General features: G+C 50.1%; 1 protein-coding gene across 5 annotated transcripts in view; it reads right to left on the bottom strand.

Moving 5' to 3' along the window:
* STIM1 (stromal interaction molecule 1) overlaps positions 1–17480 on the bottom strand; it is a 190090-nt gene that overhangs the window by 25322 nt on the left and 147288 nt on the right. For all 5 annotated transcript variants that reach the window (XM_075919691.2, XM_075919690.2, XM_089775820.1 and 2 more), the window contains 2 exons: positions 6145–6322; positions 2485–2652 (listed from right to left, as the gene is read on the bottom strand). In XM_075919691.2, coding sequence (XP_075775806.2) covers positions 2485–2652; positions 6145–6322 — 346 coding nt within the window. The remainder of the gene's footprint in view (positions 1–2484; positions 2653–6144; positions 6323–17480) is intronic.

The following is a 17480-nucleotide window of genomic DNA, read 5'->3' as shown; positions in this document are numbered from 1 at the left end:
AGCAGCACCCCAGCTGCTCTGCCCCAGGGTCCTGATTCAGCTGCTGCTGAAACTGACCAGCAGCAGCTGAATCAGGACGCCTGGGGCAGAGGGCTGGGGTGCTGCCAGGTTGGTCCAGTAGTGCCTAGAGCGGCGCTGCGGGACCAACCGGCAGCGCCCCAGCTGCTCTGCCCCAGGGTCCACAACAAAAGCCTGGTCTGCTGGGGGGGGGCGCACACTAGCTGTGCCCCCCCCCCCCCAGCAGACCAGGGACACGGGGAGCAAAGCCGCAGCGGCGGGGTGCCTCGCCTCTGAGGCTTTGCTCTGGCACTGGACCCGCTTTGCTCGCGGTGCCCCTGGTCTGCTGGAGACGGTCCCCAGCAGACCAGGGGCACCGCGAGCAAACCCGTAGCCGTGGCGGGGTCCCGCGCTTCTGAGGCTTTGCTCTGGCAAAGCCTCAGAAGCGGGGGAATACGCCGCTGCTGCGGGTTTGCTCGCGGTGTCCCTGGTCTGCTGGAGACCGTCTCCAGCAGACCAGGGACACCGCGAGCAAACCCGCAGGGCTGTAATCAATGGTTTGCTCTCAGACTGGTAGGATGCATCAGGTGGGGATCCACAGGGGTTTGTCCTTGACCTGGTACTATTCAAAAATATTATTAATGATTTCCATAATGGAATGGAGAGGATGCTTATAAAATCTGCAGAGGTCACCATGCGGGAAAGGGTTGCAAGCACTTGGACAGAATTAGAATTTTAAATGGCCTTGACAAACTGGAGAATTGGTCTCAAATCAACATGATGAAATACAAGAACGACAAATGCAAAGTACTACACTTACGATGGAAAAATCAAACATACAACTACAAGACGGGGAGTAGTGGCTGAACAGTCATGACAATGGGTCACAATGGAACAGGAGCCAACAATGTGCTGTAGTTTTGAAACAAGCGAAAATCATTCGGGGATGTGTTAACAAGACAGTCATGTGTAAGACATGAGGGGTAACTGTCCCACTACATGCAACACCAGTGAGGTCTCAGCAGGAGTGCTGTGTTAAGCACTGGTGTAACACTGACAGGCAGAACTGAACCTGAGACCTCTGGAGCTTAGTGCATGAGCCTTTACTGTTGAGCTAAAAGCCATCTGGGTCCCAGCTAAGGCTGTAAAACAAACTTATTCTTTCTCTCTCTAAGAGTAAGTCAACATCACGGGATAAGGTGGAATTAAGATACGCAACTTCAGCTACATTAATTGAGTAGCCAAACACAACTTAACACAACTTTTGGTGCTGTCCACACTACAGGAAGTCAAAGGAGCACACTCTCCCTTCGACTTCCCTTACTCCTTGTGGAAGCAGGACTACCGGCATTGACCGGAACGCCCCTCTCAGTTCGAATTAGCTGTCTTAACTAGACCTGCTAATTCAAACCCTGGCAGATGGACAGCAGCAGATTCGATCTTCTCTGTAATGTAGACGTACCCTAAGTGGACTAAGTGCCACTACATGGGACAGTGAGCCACACGCAAGAGGTGTGTGGGGGTTACACTGGCACTGTGCCTTAAGACAGATGTGGACAAACTGGAGAGAGTTCAGAAGAAAGCATCAAAAATAATAAAAGGGAGGTTTAGAATCCCTGACCTATGAGAAAAGGTAAAAAAAACCAGGGCATGCTTAGACTTGAGAAAAGAAGACTGAGGGGGAGACCTGATAACAGCCTTCAAATACGTTGAGGGCTGTTACACCGAGCATGGTGACCAATGTGGTGTGTAGAGCCAGGAGCGGCCAGAGGCCGGCTGTAGCAGCTGGCACCCAAGGCGGAAGGCGCGATTGGCGTCCCCACCTGCACAGCCGTCAATGGCCATGACGTAATCATAGGGCTCCCTGTGATGTCATCATTGGGTGCCCAGGCCAGCAGCGCCCTAGGCAAGCGCCTAGTCTGCCTAGGCTCACGGACCGCCCATGTAAAGCCCTGCCATTTCGTGGATATCCACTTTATATCTGCAGCAGTGTTGCCTTTGAGCTGCGCTGCAGCCCAGCTTTACAGGTGATTAATCAGGCTTGCCCAGCCAGCTCCATGCACAGAGCCCTGAGCCTCTGGCTGGGCAGGCCTGATTCATCACCTGTGAGGCTGGGCTGCGGCGCAGCTTAGAGGGAACGCTGCTCTGCAGATGCAGATATCCACAGCTCATTTTGTGGATACAAATGGTGCATCCACCCAGGGCTCTAGACGTGTGCCATCAGCATGCACCTCACTTCACAGGCCCTTGATTTATGTGCACGTTGCGTTTGTAATACCAATAGGAGAAAAACTACGTGGATGGAAACCAGCGGTATCTGGCCGCCCTGCCCACAGGTAACCGTCCACAAAACATCTTGCGGGCTGTGCACAGAGCCCCAGTGGGCCACATGCAGCCTGCTGCTGTTGTGAGCTGCAAACATCTACGGATTTCATCCCCAGCCTCAGGGCGGCAAGAATTTAGAACTGACGAGATCAAAGCTCTCACCCCCTCTTTGGCCACCAGCAGCTGCTTCTCTGCATTCTGCTTCTTGATGTTGTAGTACTGGACCTCCACTTCATGGGTCAGCTGGAGCCATTTCTGCAAGGCCTCTGGGGCGGCCCAGCTGCAGTGAGATTCGAGCTCCTTCTCTGCGTTCTTCAGCGCCATGCGGACCTGCAATGGGAACAGAGCAGCGGCATCACAGGGAGCCGTGTGGGAGGGGGACCCTTTTGTACCAGTGAGCACTTTCCAAGGTAGCCCCTCCGGTGCATGGTCGGTTGCAGCATCGCTGCTGCTAATGGCACTGAAAAGAAAACCAGCCTCCAGAAAACCGCCTCCCTCCTGGCCGAGGCTTGGGGTCAGGCAAGAGGGAGAGTTGCTCTTCCCTGAGCCAGACAAACGACTGTGCTGTCAGTGGGGCAGGATAGCACCATTCTCTTTCCTGGGGCCCACCCTGCAAGGGAGAAGCTGCTGCATGAGCAACTGGCACAGCTGGCAGGATTTCCCTCCCTTCTGCAGGTCAGATCCCTTTCTGCTACATTTCTCTCTCCCGTGGTCAGGGATTGGGCTGCGACGACCCCTTCTTACTTCAGCTACCAGTGCAGTAAAGCAGAATGTTTAAGCAGTGCAAATCTGGTCTAGCTCGCTGAGTCTGGGAGGCCTGATTCTAACTGACACTGGTACGAGGGACAAGAAGAGGAAGCGGAGTGGAGTTAGTGGAATTACACTGGAGAGGATGAGAGAACCAAGCACAGAGCAAAGATATTCAGTGTTTATCACCAAGCCCTGTAAATCTCCATCTCCCCCACTGCTGATCTGCGAGGCATGGAGTGTCAGCTCTCTGGAAAGCAAAGACATGCTGACAACTGAGCAAGCAGCTGCCTCTTTTCAGTGCTAAGCTGAACACAAAGGGTTTGTTAAAAGGAGACAAACTGGAGCAAAAAGACAGGAACATTTAGACACACAAAGCGTGCTGCTTGGTCAGTATAATCAGGTGTTCCAGCAATTCCTGCAGCTATCTGCAATTCCTGCAGCCCCCTTCCCCCCTCCCTTTCGCTCTCCCTCTCCCTCCAGCCCAGTTAAGCTTCTTCCCTAGCCTGAACTTTGAGGAACTCAACTCACAGGAGGATCAAAACCCAGGATGGGGGCAAGCACGTCAAAGGCATAAAACCCTACTACAAAGGCATGGCTTTGGTACTCAACAGGAATGGACACCTCGGCAGTACCTTCCCTCAGAACTCAAAGGGCTTTCCAAATATTCAACCTGAAACGATGCAGATGAGGCATTAGCTTTGTTTTACCAATGGGGAAACTGAGGCGCAGAGGGGCAAAGTGACCAACTCAGAATGACAACAAGATCGGCGCCAGATCCAGAGAGACCTAGCTCCCAGCACTGCATTCTAACCCCTCCCTCACCATGGGCCTTCTCTTGGAAAGCACTAACCCCAACCCTAAATGTTTTAAACAGGCTCCTTAGAACACCACCGCTGGCTTGTCCACCACATGTAGCCCCCATCTACTGTACTAATACAGAGGTCCCGATTGGTTATCACACAGTTCAAGTGTGGGCAGCACCTCCCCATGTCCGAGTAAGGGGAAAACCCCTTGGACTGTTAATAAAGGAGAGTCAAACTTGTGTCCTCTCTGTTCACTCTGGCCCTGGCGCTATGACCTCCTTGGGAATGCATCCGCTGACTTCACTGAGGTTCTACCTAGGGTTCAGACCAGGTTAGCACCTTGCTTGCAGGAAGTAGGCGTCAACATAGCTTTGGCTCACACCCTCTCTTTTCCCAGGCTAGAGAGCTGCCCACTGGACTGAGAATGAAAATGTGTAAGGAATCTCAGATCGGTTTCCTTTATTGTGTTAACCAGCCCAGCCCCGTTGAGACTGCATTTGGCTGGAGCATGATCTCTAGCCAGGGCATCACATCGCACGGAGACACTTCTCCCTGTGAGCACGTTTACCAGACCATCTAGAGCAGTGTGTTTCAGATTTTTTTAGGCAGCGTCCCCCTTTCCAAATAACATTTTCTCCCATGTACAGCCATATGAGATAGGGTCATAATATACTTTATAGTTAGATAACCAAGTCTTATTCAACAAAATGCACTGCCTGGCATTAGAGGGTTTTTCTCATGTACCCCGTCAAAAGCAGACACGTCCCTAGGAGGACAAGTATCACAGTCTGTAAACCACTCGGGACCTGTAAAGCAGCCACATGCCAGAGCTAGCTACCCACTTGTTTTATGATTGCCTACAATATTAATAACATGAACTGTAATTTTCCTACATTGTTACAGAAATGCAGGGACTTCACCACAATCTCCGTAAAGGACTAAATTCTCCAACCTATCGCGCCTCCACTGATCTGGTCTCCTCCCATACATGCAGTTCTCTCCTCTCTAATCCATCGTCTCCTTCTCCCCTTGCCCCCATGGTGTCTGCATGCCTGGGAGTGCTGAGCACACAGGCAGAACAGAACAGAACCATGGAATGACCCACTTGGATCTGAGGTCAGAAGTTTGCTCAAAATGTGCGTGGACAGCAGGGTTCATAGGGACCCACAAATATCGGGTTTGGGAAACGGAACATGGGGGTAGCGCTATATAATGGCCAGCAGGGGGAAATGGGCTCTGGAATGAATGAAGCCTGAGCAGGGCTTATAATTGGTAGGGCCTGGTGTCCCTGGGAGTGGGCGAGTGTGTAAACTCTAGGGCACAAGAGCCCCATCTCACCAAGGCTTCCAAATCACTCCAATTGGAGCCTCCAAGATGGTCTCTGAAACACCAGGCCTCCTCCTGAGCAGCATCAACTGGCGCCAGAGCAGCTCAGATTTTAGGATCCTCAGGGACCCCCAAGTATCTTCAGTTCTGACAGGCTGCCATTGGCTGGTACGGTCAGTGGGAGTGGCTGGTGAATAACACGTGTGGCCTGTAGGGCATTTCGGCGGTGATTGTGTTACATCACACAGTGCACACTGGGTGGACAAAGCCATTACTCACCCACTCAAGGAATCCCACACGGAGGCCTCTGAGGAACAACAAACTGGTTAACTCACTGCTGGGTTCAGATTTCATTACAAATGTGAAGAGGAGGGGAAGGGGCCAATGGATGTGACGCCACCTTTCCCTAGGGACAGGCCAAAGGACTGGAGATTATGAGAACAAGACCACTCCCGCAATGCCAGGGATCCATTTGTACTGGAGGGTCGTTTGAGGGGTATGTCCATATTAGACGGTGGTAGGAAACTCCTGTCTCAAGAAATGGTACGTAAATGCCCAACTCTGGCAGCAGGTGCTTTAGCTGCTTTGGGGATTAGTAAAGTGCAGCATAAAGGGAAAGGGGCCGGCCCCTGTGGTCAGCTCTCAGCCCAGTGGGATCAGAGACATGGATCGAACTCAGGACTTTCCCTTCGGGGACGGCAGAGACTGTGAAGTGGGAGTTTCAGTATGTCGCCCTCCAGGGATCCCCTCTGGTGACTACATAGTGCAGCATGGACAGGCCCTACAAGAAGCAGCCTCTGGGGAAAATGTTCTATGAGGACGTGGCAGGGATACTTGGACCTCTCTGATCCCCAAGGTCACCTGGGAGTGGTGGTGGTACCAGGGCCCACTGTGACATCCCACCCGCCTGTTTCTGCACGTGTGCACGGGATGCAATGCTTGCCTGCTCCAGCTCCTGCTCAGCGTACTTCTGTCTGCTCAGCTCGTTCTCCGTCCCCTCCCGCAGCTCCCGCAGCCGGTGCGCCTCCTGCTTGGCAATGCTGATCTCATCCTGGAGCTTCTTCTCCAGATGCACCTTCTCCACTTCCACGGTGCGGTGCTCCTCCTGGGCCTTCTGCAGCCTAATGCACACAGGAACAGCTAATGCATACGGGTTGTGTATGCACACAAGGCCAGGCGAGGCCTCCCTCTGCCCTCGCCTGCTCTGCTATCAGTGGACTTAGGTGCTGTAAATCTGGCAGGAAAGCCCAATTCAGCAGTGTCTCTGTGGCACTGAAACACCAACGTTAAGAAAACCCGAGGAAAAGTTTGCCATGAAACTAAATTATCGTCAACTTCAGATTTTCAGCCATGTTTATTTTTTAAATACCAGAAGCCCATGAGCCACACTCCGGCAAAATGAGCTGCAAACTCATTCGATTCTTCTATGTACTCACTGAAACGCAGAAACAGAGGCCTCCGCACCGTTATGGAATGGGTGTGATCTGTATCAGTCCACCACAAGGAGGTAAATACTAGCGTTTCAATGTATCTCAGGAAAGGAACGTGCATCTACGTTCTTACTCCATTTCCCACTGGAGTCGAATTTAGATACGCCCTCCTCCCAGGGATTTTCCCCAACATGGCATTAAATTGGTATTGATTCTGCATGGACGCAAAAGGAAATTTCAGATTATTTACTCTTCGTTCCGGAAAACTGGTGATGGAGCTTCCCAAGATTTTCAAGGGCCCTACAATGCTCTGTTCGGTAGTTTTTCAGGTATCCTCTCGCACTCTGCTTTTTTAAGGCTTTTTCCTGCATTCTTGTTTTTTGGAAGGTGCTTCCAAGGCCTCCCTCTCCTCGCATATTGGCGCTGCAGACTTCTGAGCGCAATGAAGAAGAATGAATCTACCGAGGAAGAAAGAGTGAGCGGCAAAGCAGGAGAGGATGTACCAGGACAAATTCTATGCTAGTGTTACTCCACTGAAGTTATCAAAGTGACATCAGGAATTAACTGAACCCGCTCCACCTGGTCTGTACACAGAACCAGGTCACTGGATTCTCCAGTGTTTGTCCATTTACATTCCAAATGTTGGGTATTCTTTAAATCCAGCTGAGCAAAATGATCGTTCCTAACACATACCCGGCTGCCAACTTTAAGACAATGATTCTGCAACGCGTATTCCCATTTGAAATATGTAACAGGGGAGGGGGATTTCACTTTCTCCTTTAGGAAATGAAGACCAAAGGTGTGAGTACCCTGCTGGGGAGAAAACACTGGGCACTAGGGGGTCTTGAATCTCGCAGAGAACGGCAGAACAAGAACTAAAGGCCAGAAGCTGTGCCAGACACACAACTGAGCAATAGGCAGGGCTGAATTTGTGCCGGCCCGGGGCCCTGGCATCCCTAGGCCTGGCAGTTCAGAACCCTGGCACCTCTGCCACTTGCCACATCAGTCAGGAAAAAAAAATTGCTTGAGCCCTGGCACCTAATTGCTTGTGCCCCAGCACGTCTTTTGTTGCAAATTAAGCACTAGCAATAAGGCCCGTTTTCTAACAGGGTGAATAACCCCTGTTACAAACAACCCCCGGGCAAGGGAAATTCTCCATCTTGTGACTGGTGAGCTCAATGCCAGGGTACCTGGGTGAAATTCTAAGGCTGCGACGTTCAAGAGGTCAGACTAGATGATTTAATGGCCCTTTCTGGCTTAAAATCTGAGCTGGTGCGTGCTACACCAGACAGTAAATCAATGGTAGCTGGACACGACAGTGTTTAAATAGTAGAGACCTTTTGACCCAGAATGCACTGTGAGGACATTTTTGTCCCCTTGTCACTACAGGTCAAGTTACGCTCCCAACTCATCCTTTCTATTTATACTCCATATTCTGGTCAGTAAGTTTCCTTTTTAGGATTTGCTGGAGTTTTAGGATAACTTTAGTACGGTTTAGCAGTTCTGAAGATAAAAGCTCTCTGAGGTCATGCAGGCATAAACTGAGCCAATGAAACCATTACTGGGCTTAAGCGTTAAGATTCAATATCTGGCTACGAAAATAGCTGTGGAAAACTTTTTAAAACTATAGTGTGAGTGGAATCATACCAGCTAAAATCAGAAGCATTTCCAGTTACAAAATCTCTTCTCATTCAGAGTATTCAACACTCAAACTGAATATGATCTGAGGAAGTGGGTCTGCCCCACGAAAGCTCATCCCCTAATAAACCATCCTGTCAAGTGCTACAGGACTGCTTTTTTTGTTTTACCAAGATCAGACTAACACAGCTACCTCTCTGTTATTTTTCATCAAACTGGAATAATAGCCTAGTTTATGATTCTTTACCCACTTTCCAACCCAAAAGGAGGAAAATGCTTGGGAGATATGTGCAGCATAGCAGCTCTGAAGTGTGCCAGAAACAAATTAAAAATCAAAAGCAAGGACACTTGTCCTGGTGACTAGAAGTCTTGGCTGGAACATTTCCTTTAGCTGTACTATGAGTAATCAAGATCCTCTGAGGAATGGCAAGGAAAGCCCCAAGAAGAGCGACTCTTTGCGGGAAGCAACTTGTGCAAACAAACCAGACACCAGGAGGACTTTTTGTTTTTGTTAAAGCTTGAAGAGGGACGGGAAAGCAGAACCTACCGACAGAAGACTTCGCTGTTAGGCCTTTCTGCCTTGAGACGCTGCCCACTCCATGGGCCCACAAGTGATCATTCAGATACAAACAAAATGAGGTGAAGGTGTGTTCTGCTCTGTAAATATACACATTCTGACTGCTCTCTCTGAGACCCTGTACAAGAACAAAAGGACTGCACCTGCTTTTTGTTTACCTCACAGCCCAGAGTTAAAAAGTGTGAAGACTGTTAAGACACATTTTGAAACATTACTATGAACAACAAAACTCATGTTTTGGGCGTAGGGATTAGAGGGAAGCAGTCCATAACGCCTCTTGAACGTGCAATCAACACAGAACACTGTAAACACAAGGCTGCTCATAGGGCTTAGATGGCAATTCAAAACAAATCTGGTCTTTCTTCAGCTATTTTGTTGGCTGTACTGCTGGACAAGGGTTTATTTTCATTTTACAGTTCTGCTGAGAAACACAAACGTTCTCATTCCTAATTTTAAAAGAATCCTGTTGAGAGGTTCCAAGTTTATAGATAAACCCACGCTCTCTGCCCTCCATGGATTATTGTCCATCACTTCCATAGTAGGCTGGTTAACAGTCCCCTCAGACTAAAATGATCTCTGTTTAAAAGGGGAAATTCCCCTGTGAAGTGGTATGAGTGTCATGCAGAAAAGCATTCTTCATATTTTTCTCAAATGCAGTAGTCACAACTCTTCTCTTTCCCCCTATTATTATTCATGGTCCATGAAAAACAACACAGTCCACCATTTCCTCAGTTGCTCACCAGAGACGCACACAAAAAAGCCATTTTCCTGCATATTCTCTGACAGTGCTACTGGATTCACACACACCCATTTTACACTACCTCCCTAGTCTGGCATACTCTGGTCTGGCAACATCCGTGGTCTGGCATGATTTGAGGTAGCTGGATGTCCACTTATGTTAGAATCAGGGTATGTCTACACTACAGCACTAATTCGAACTAGCTTAGTTCGAATTAGTTAATTCGAACTAAGCTAATTCGAATTAGTGAATCTAGACTTAAAAACTAGTTCGAATTAGCGTTTTGCTAATTCGAACTCGCATGTCCACACTGAGTGGACCCTGAACTGAGGTTAAGGCTGGCCAGAAGCAGTGCCGGCAGGGCATCAGATTAGGACTTAGAGCGTGGAGCTGCTGCCTCAGGCTAGCCAAGGGCTGTGCTTAAAGGGACCCGACCCCCACCCCGGACAGACAGTTCTCAGGGGTTCCCCGCTTGCAAAGCAGTCCTGGCTTGGAGTGCCCTGAGTGCCCACACTCGGCACATCACAGCACTTGGCCATCAGCCCGGCTGCACTTGCCGCAGGCTGCCATCCGGAGCGGGGGGGTCAATCAAGGGGCTTCAGGAGAGGTTCCATCCCGAGGAGCCCGCAGAGCCAACCCAGTCCTCCCCATCAGGGGCTCGTACCCCATTCCTCCCTCACCTCCTTCCACTTACCCCTCCCTACCACCCTTCCTGATGTTCAAAATAAAGGACACGTGTGTTCAAAAATAGAAACTCTCTTTATTGAACAAAACTCGGGGAGACTGGGAAAAGAAGGTGGGAGAGGGGACGAGAGAAGGTGGGAGAGGGGAGGGCAACTAAAATGATCAGGGGTTTGGAACAGGTCCCATATGAAGAGAGGCTAAAGAGACTGGGACTTCTCAGCTTAGAAAAGAGGAGACTGAGGGGGGATATGATAGAGGTCTATAAAAGCACGAGTGGTGTAGAGAGGGTGCATAAAGAAAAGGGCTAGCCTCCCACTAGTTTGAATTAAGTGGCTACACAGCCCTTAATTCGAACTAGTTAATTCGAACTAGTTAATTCGAACTAGGTGTTAGTCCTCGTAGAATGAGGTTTACCTAGTTCGAATTAAGCGCACCGCTAGTTCGAATTAAGTTCGAACTAGCGGTTTGCATGTGTAGCGCCTATCAAAGTTAATTCGAACTAACATCTGTTAGTTCAAATTAACTTTGTAGGGTAGACATACCCTCATAGAATACTAGGACTGGAAGGGACCTCGAGAGGTCTTCGAGTCCAGTCTCCTGCCCTCATGGCAGGACCAAGTACTGTCTAGACCAGTGGTCTCCAACCTTTTTACACCCAAGATCACTTTTTAAATGGCAGAACAAGCCAAGATCTACTGCCCCGCCCCTTCCTTGAAGCCCCACCCTCTCTCCTCCTCTCTATCACTTGCTATCCCCAACCCTTACACTGCTGCTTTTTTTCCCAATTCTTCTGTAGGAAGAAGTTTTTCCAACATTTGGCCTGTCTAGACTGGACCAAATGTCAGAAAACTCCCTTCTTTTGGAAGCCGCCTTACTCCTTGTGGAAAGAGGAATATAGGGGTGGCCGAAAGATCATGTTTGCTCTTCCACTAAAAAAAGTGGAAGAACAAACGCATGCCTGGATGCAGAAGAGTTTTTCTGGGATCTCTCTGGAATCCTGAAAAACTCCTGCAGTCTAGCCATACCCTCATTGGGTTGAGACAGGAAGTGTAGGCTCCGGGGTGGGAATGAGGGATTTGGGTGTGGGAAGGGGTGAGAGGTGCAAGCTCTGGGAGGAAATCTGGATGCAGGAGGAGGTGGATAAGGGAACGCTGGCTCGGGGAGGGGACACCAGGCAGGGCAGTGTTAGGGTCAGATGTAGGATCAGGGTACTAAGTAAGCCACAGACTTCTGGATGTGAGGGTTCAGGAATTTGGGTTGGGGTATGTGAGGGGCTCAGGGCAGGGGGTTCCAGTGTATGACAGGCTCAGATGTAGGGTCTGGGGGAAAGGAGGGTGCAGGAGTGTCATGATGATGTGGCCAGATGGGAGCTTGGCCCCAATTGGGGGTTTGCTGGCCAGGTTTCATTTTCAAATAAAATACTATGTCTACTATGTCAAACACAAAAAGTTTCTGCATTGTCTTTATTTCTGAGAAGGGCAGGGAACCTGTTTTGAGTCAGGGGTCACTGACCCACAGAAAAGTCAGCTGGGGCCACACAAGTGAGATACCAAAAAACCCTCCTCCCCAAGCTTTCCTAATGTGGCCCCAACTGTGTTGGTGGGAGCAGAGGACATATTACTGGGGAAGGGTGCTAGTGGGTGCTTCGGCAAGGGAAGGGTCCAGTGATGACAAGTTTCTGAGGCTGGGGAGTGGGGAGAGGAGAGTGGGGGCAGGGAACAGTGGAGAGGGGAGAGGGAAAAGGGGGCAGATAGTCCCCAGCTACCGCCCCCTCCCCAGGGAAGTTGGCGCATGCCTCCCGCAGCGCAGCCAAACCCCCGCGGGCACCTGCCCAGGGGCCAAACCCCCTCCCATTGTGCAGCCAAACCTCCATAGGCGCCTGCCCTGGGGCCAATCCCCACTCCCGGGGCGCAGCCAAACCCACGTGGGCGCAGGTCCTGGGGCCAAACCCTACTCCTGCAGCGCAGACAACCCTCACCCCCCCCCCCAGCTCAGCCAAACCTCCGCGGGTGCCTGTCCCGGGGTCAAACTCCCCTCCCACGGTGCAGCCAAACCCCCGTGGGTGCCTGCCCCCATGCCAAACCCTGGGGCCGACCCTCACTCCCACAGCGCAGGGAAACCCCTGCACTCAACTCACCCCTCCTGTGGCGCAAGGAAGCCGCCGCACTCCTCCTCCAGGGCCGACGCCCCCTCCCCTAGCACGCCACAGAGCTGAGGGAGGGGAGCAGCCAGCACACTTCCGGAACTCCCGGAAGTGGTGCGAAGCTGCAGGCAGGACTTCCATCCACCCCGTGGGAAGCCAGCACTACGCTAGAGGTAGGTAGTGGGGTTTCTCGGGGGGTGGGGAGAAAATGGGAGTGGGGGGCTGCCCGAACACCTCACGATCGACCAGTTGATCGTGATCGACCGGTTGGTGACCACAGGTCTAGACCATCACTGATAGACATTTATCTAACCTACTCTTAAATATTTCCAGAGATGGAGATTCCACAACCTCCCTGGGCAATTTATTCCAGTGTTTAACCACCCTGACAGTTAGGAACTTTTTCTCAATGTCCAACCTAAACCTCCCTTGCTGCAGTTTAAGCCCATCATGGGTGTGGTCATGTTTCCCATGGTCCCATAAAGTTTGTTTATAGCCACCAGTCCTGGCTCTCATTGTCCTGTGCTGTTAATTAGCTCTAATTGACCCCTAAATGTCTTCTAAGTGCCCAGTAAGCAGTGAACGCGTGGGTAATGCTACGAGACAATATTGGTCCAGCAAACTCTTTGGTCTGGCACTAGTCAGGTCCCGAGGATGCTGGACTAGGGAGGATCATCCTGTAGTGTAACTCCACTGGTGTAAGTACATGGAATTCAGGCCACTACACCTGCAAACTTCACAATACAAGAATTCACTTTCAAATGTTCCATCCGTGGGATGCAATGGCATTCCTTCCCCTTAACTTCAGTAAGGGGCTGTGGAAGACTGCCTGGGAAGTTCCCGTGAAGGGATACCCTGTCAAATGTTCTAGACCAGGCATGTCCAAAGTCCGGCCCGCGGGCCAATTGCGGCCCCCGCTTCTCCCGGCTCCCCGGTGTTCCTTTTAACTGGCGCGCGCAGCGCGCCGCTTCGGGCCGCGCTGCCGCCGCCGCCGTCCTAGACCCTGCCCTGTAGGGCACGTCCGCAGCCCCGCTCCCCCGCTTGGCTGCGGGTTCGCCCTGCCCCCGGGCTGCCGTGAGGCCAGTGTGCCCTGCACTCTCTGACCCCGCGGGCCCTCCGCTTTGGGGCTGAGAGTGTGGGGACAGCCCCCGCTTCCTCCCCCTCTCCTGGCTCCCCGGCGCTCCTCTGAACTGGCGCGCACAGCGCGCCGCTTCCGGCCGCGCCGCCGCCGTCCATGGTGGCCACTGCGGTCCTAAAGCCTGCCATGTAGGGCACGTCCGCAGCCCCGCTCCCCTGCTTGGCTGCGGGTTCGCCTTGCCCCCGTGCCGCCGTGAGGCCAGCGTGCCCTGCGCTCTCCTGTGCTGCAGTCCAGATCTCAGTTTCACCCTTCACATTAGTGTAGGCAAGTTTTTTTTTTCAATTGAGATGAATACATTGTAAAATCTCAGTTAATGTCAGTTGGTCTAAATCAGTTATAAATATATTTGGACACAACATGTATAGTTGGTGTTATGTTCCTGTTCATATTTTTTGAACTTAAAAGTTGATAATATGTAATGTACTTTACAATGTTCCTGACATATATTTCAGCTTCCTGGATTTTTTTTCATCTGGCCTTCAGATATGAAAGGCAGAGTGATTTAACACCTGTTTAGATTTGTCATCCATGTGACAAAATGAAAAGTATGCCGTTTGCAATAAACTTTGCATAAAATAGTTAATTTGCATTTAATTTTAATGGTTCAAAGAATGTCAGGCAAAATGGTCGGCCCTCACGCATGTTCACTTCATCAAATCTGGCCCTCTTTGAAAAAAGTTTGGACACCCCTGTTCTAGACTGAGAAAAGATGTTGGCTTGCTGTATCAACCTTTCCTGCTGCAGGCCATGTCACACACTTCTCAGCAAGGCAATGGTGTAGCTATTTGGTAGGCCATGGAAACAGCCTCGAGTGCTCAGCACCTGGGATACTTCTTTCGGTGTCATGCAAACGCTTTGCCTGGACGCCAGATTATTCACAACGTTTCAAAAAGAACCACGAAGTGACTTCCATTTAGGCGGCTGAAAGATGTTTGTACACGGCATTCTCTAACCCTGCAGCAGCTCAGCACCTCATTTATCCTCTCAGCATCATGTGCAACTGGGGGTGGGGGTGGTTATTCCCTTTTGACAGGTGGGGACTGAGTCTACCCCAGGCAAGTCAGTTTGCACAAGGTCACCAGGAAGTCTGTGACCAAGCCAGGAACTGATCGCTGACCTCCTTGCTTCCAGGTCAGTGCTCTTGCCATCAGACAACCCTGCCTACTCTAACACTCTGCAGACCTGTCATGAGGAGGTCTCTCTGTAGCTTTTAGCTCTGCCAGGCATGTGCAGTTTCATGTTTCTTCCTGTTTGGCTTTAGGTAACATTAGCTAACGGTCCGAGGCACAGCTACTTGTTTATGTTGTCCTGTCCTCAAGGACAGAGCCCAAGGTTAAGTCCTACCCAGCACATTCAGAGCAATGTTAGTATTTAGGCCTAATTCCTACAGGGCAACTCCTGAATGGCCAGCATGAACTCTGTGGTTGCCTCCGTATCTTACCTAAAAGCATACACTTAAAAGGTAGGGAGTCAAATTCCGATGCTCTAAATGGGCTATGAAACCGCAAAGTAGGGATGTAAAATCCCATGTAATTTATTAATCGGTAAAACTATAAGTTAACCACCTTCCACACTATAGGGGTGCTGGAGCAGCCCTCCCGCCCGCAGTGCACAGGGCCAGGCTGGGCCCACAGGACCCACCGCACCGCGCCGAGGCAGGGCGCTGCTCCAGCCCGCCGGGTGCTGGTAAGCATGCCAGCAAGGCAATCCTTCCCGGTTAAACCTTAGCATCCCTGCTACAAATAGGAAATCCTACAGGTTTCTCACTTTGGCAATTCCCCAAAGGAAAAGGATTTGCCAATCAGACAACGGTAGAATTATACTCAACTCTGAAAAGATTTGCTGCTCAGAACTGCCTGCCTTGAAGCCATACAGCAAATGTAGACCGTCCTATCTTCATGTCAGGAACAAAGCAGATCATGTGTTTGTGTCCCTGATAAGGGAAGGTGGTGAGTTTGGCCCCATCACCTGGACACACGGTCACATCTTTCCTTCCAGGTGAATGCCAACTAATATCACACAGAGCTAACTGACAAAAGGAAGTTCTCACACACACGCCACCCGCTAGCAGGGCGATTCTCTGCTAGCTGTTCTGACAGGATAGGTGAGGAACCAGGCTCCAGCACTCTGTGTGTGTATATGGCCTGGTCGCCAATAACTGAAGTGTTTGTAAAAATCTTCACGGCAGGTTTACATTCCTGAGATGCTGGCACACACACAGGCGACTTTTCACACTACCCACTTCTAGTCAGCGCGCACAGACCTCACCTCACTGCTGTACAACTCTGCTCGCACGCCAGCATTGGGAGGTTAGCCATCAGCTTCTAGGGCAGGCAGACAGGCTTCTATCTTTGACAATTATATTCAAGATACAAGTCAAAGTAACAAGAGCCAAGATCTATCAACCTCCATTAAAAACGGAGGCTTAAGCAAGAAACTAATCCTCTTAAAAAGCAAACGAGATTGTCATTAGTATCCCTTCTGCTACATATAGTAGCTGTTGCAGCAGTTGCACAAGTAAGTAGGCACATTGCAGTCAATGCCTTTACTCACAGGAGTGAAAGCTGCATTCTTCAGCCCACAGTATTTTGCAAAAGGAGAACAAATGAAACATCCCTACGATGAACTAGAGACTGAGTTCAGCTGTTTATGTTTAAAATGTTCCAGGCCTGAATTTTCTAACTTTTTCCGTGCTTCCTAATAAATATGTTAAGAGCCCTGAATATCCCTGTAGTGCCTGGAAACCGGTGACTCCTGGAGATTCTTCACAGCAAGAATCCATGAGGAATCCGGGCCAAATTCCTCTCCTGAACCATTTCCAGAATGCTGATAAGTTTCACCCTCTGTCTTGGCTAATGAAAAGATGCAACGGGAGTCAGTCCAGATGATGGATTCTGAAGGAGCCAAAGGCTCTTTCTTCCTGTAGGAGCAGGTCTAATTTTGTGATTTTAAAAAGAAAGGAGAAAAATCCTGGTTTGTTTCAACGTCAGTTTGGCTGACACAAAGGAACAATTGCTGATCAGCATCAGCGCTGCAGCACAGGAAAGTGTGACGCATGGCTGGCAAGTTCCCATTTAAAGTAAGACAATAGGCTCAAACACAAGGGTGTCAAGCCCCCGTCGGCTACAGCAGGGGCATCCAAGTCATTTTAGCGAAGAATCAGAGCGCTTGCATTTGTTTTAATGACCAAACTATGAACGTTCAAGTGGGAATATGACGTACTTGAGGGAGGGGAGAGGACAGGTCCTTCATATTTAACTGTCTCAAAGACAGCACAGCGGATTGGGTGAAAGGGTTCCCACAAAATTAATTCTCGGTATAAAAATTACAGCCCAATGGGAATTGGAGAAAAAACATGAGCAACCAACATGAGGGAATTAGGGAGGAAATCAGTGTTCAACCTTAACGAATGTGTGCGCTATTCAGGCCCTCTCTAATACATACCTTCTAGTGCCAATTTAGGGGGGTGACTTTACATGACCGCAGCAGCCCTTTATAATGGCACAAGGCTAGTTTTAACTACTCTAGTTTTCACACCGCCCATCCCAAAGACATCTAAGTAGTGCATGTTGTGCAGCAAGTGACAAGGGTGACGTTCTGTACAAGGGTGCCATTTAGAAGGTCTTAGGGGGGTAGTAGCCTCTTCCTGAAATTTGAAAATTTGAACCCCTGGATTTCATACTTGAGGTCTGCTTAAAGCTGCATGCCCTGGCTCCAGAGGTAGTTCTTAAATGCAACAAAGTTTTAGCTGCTTGAAGCTTGGCCTTTGGGGAAGGGAGTTTGTTATAAAAAGAGGGAGTCAGGTGATTAAGAACAACAACAGACTGATCATTCAAGTAACTGAAGGATCATTAGACCCTCATGAAAACATTCCCAGGTACTTAAAAGATATGGGGGGGGGGGGGGGAAGAGTAGGAATGAGTGTTGTGC

This window comes from Pelodiscus sinensis, chromosome 1 (genome assembly GCF_052426305.1).
Source record: "Pelodiscus sinensis isolate ZL-2025 chromosome 1, ASM5242630v1, whole genome shotgun sequence".
NCBI lineage: Eukaryota > Metazoa > Chordata > Testudines > Trionychidae > Pelodiscus > Pelodiscus sinensis.
The sequence above is the reverse complement of the archived record's forward strand: the minus strand, read 5'-3'. Positions and strand labels throughout refer to the sequence as shown.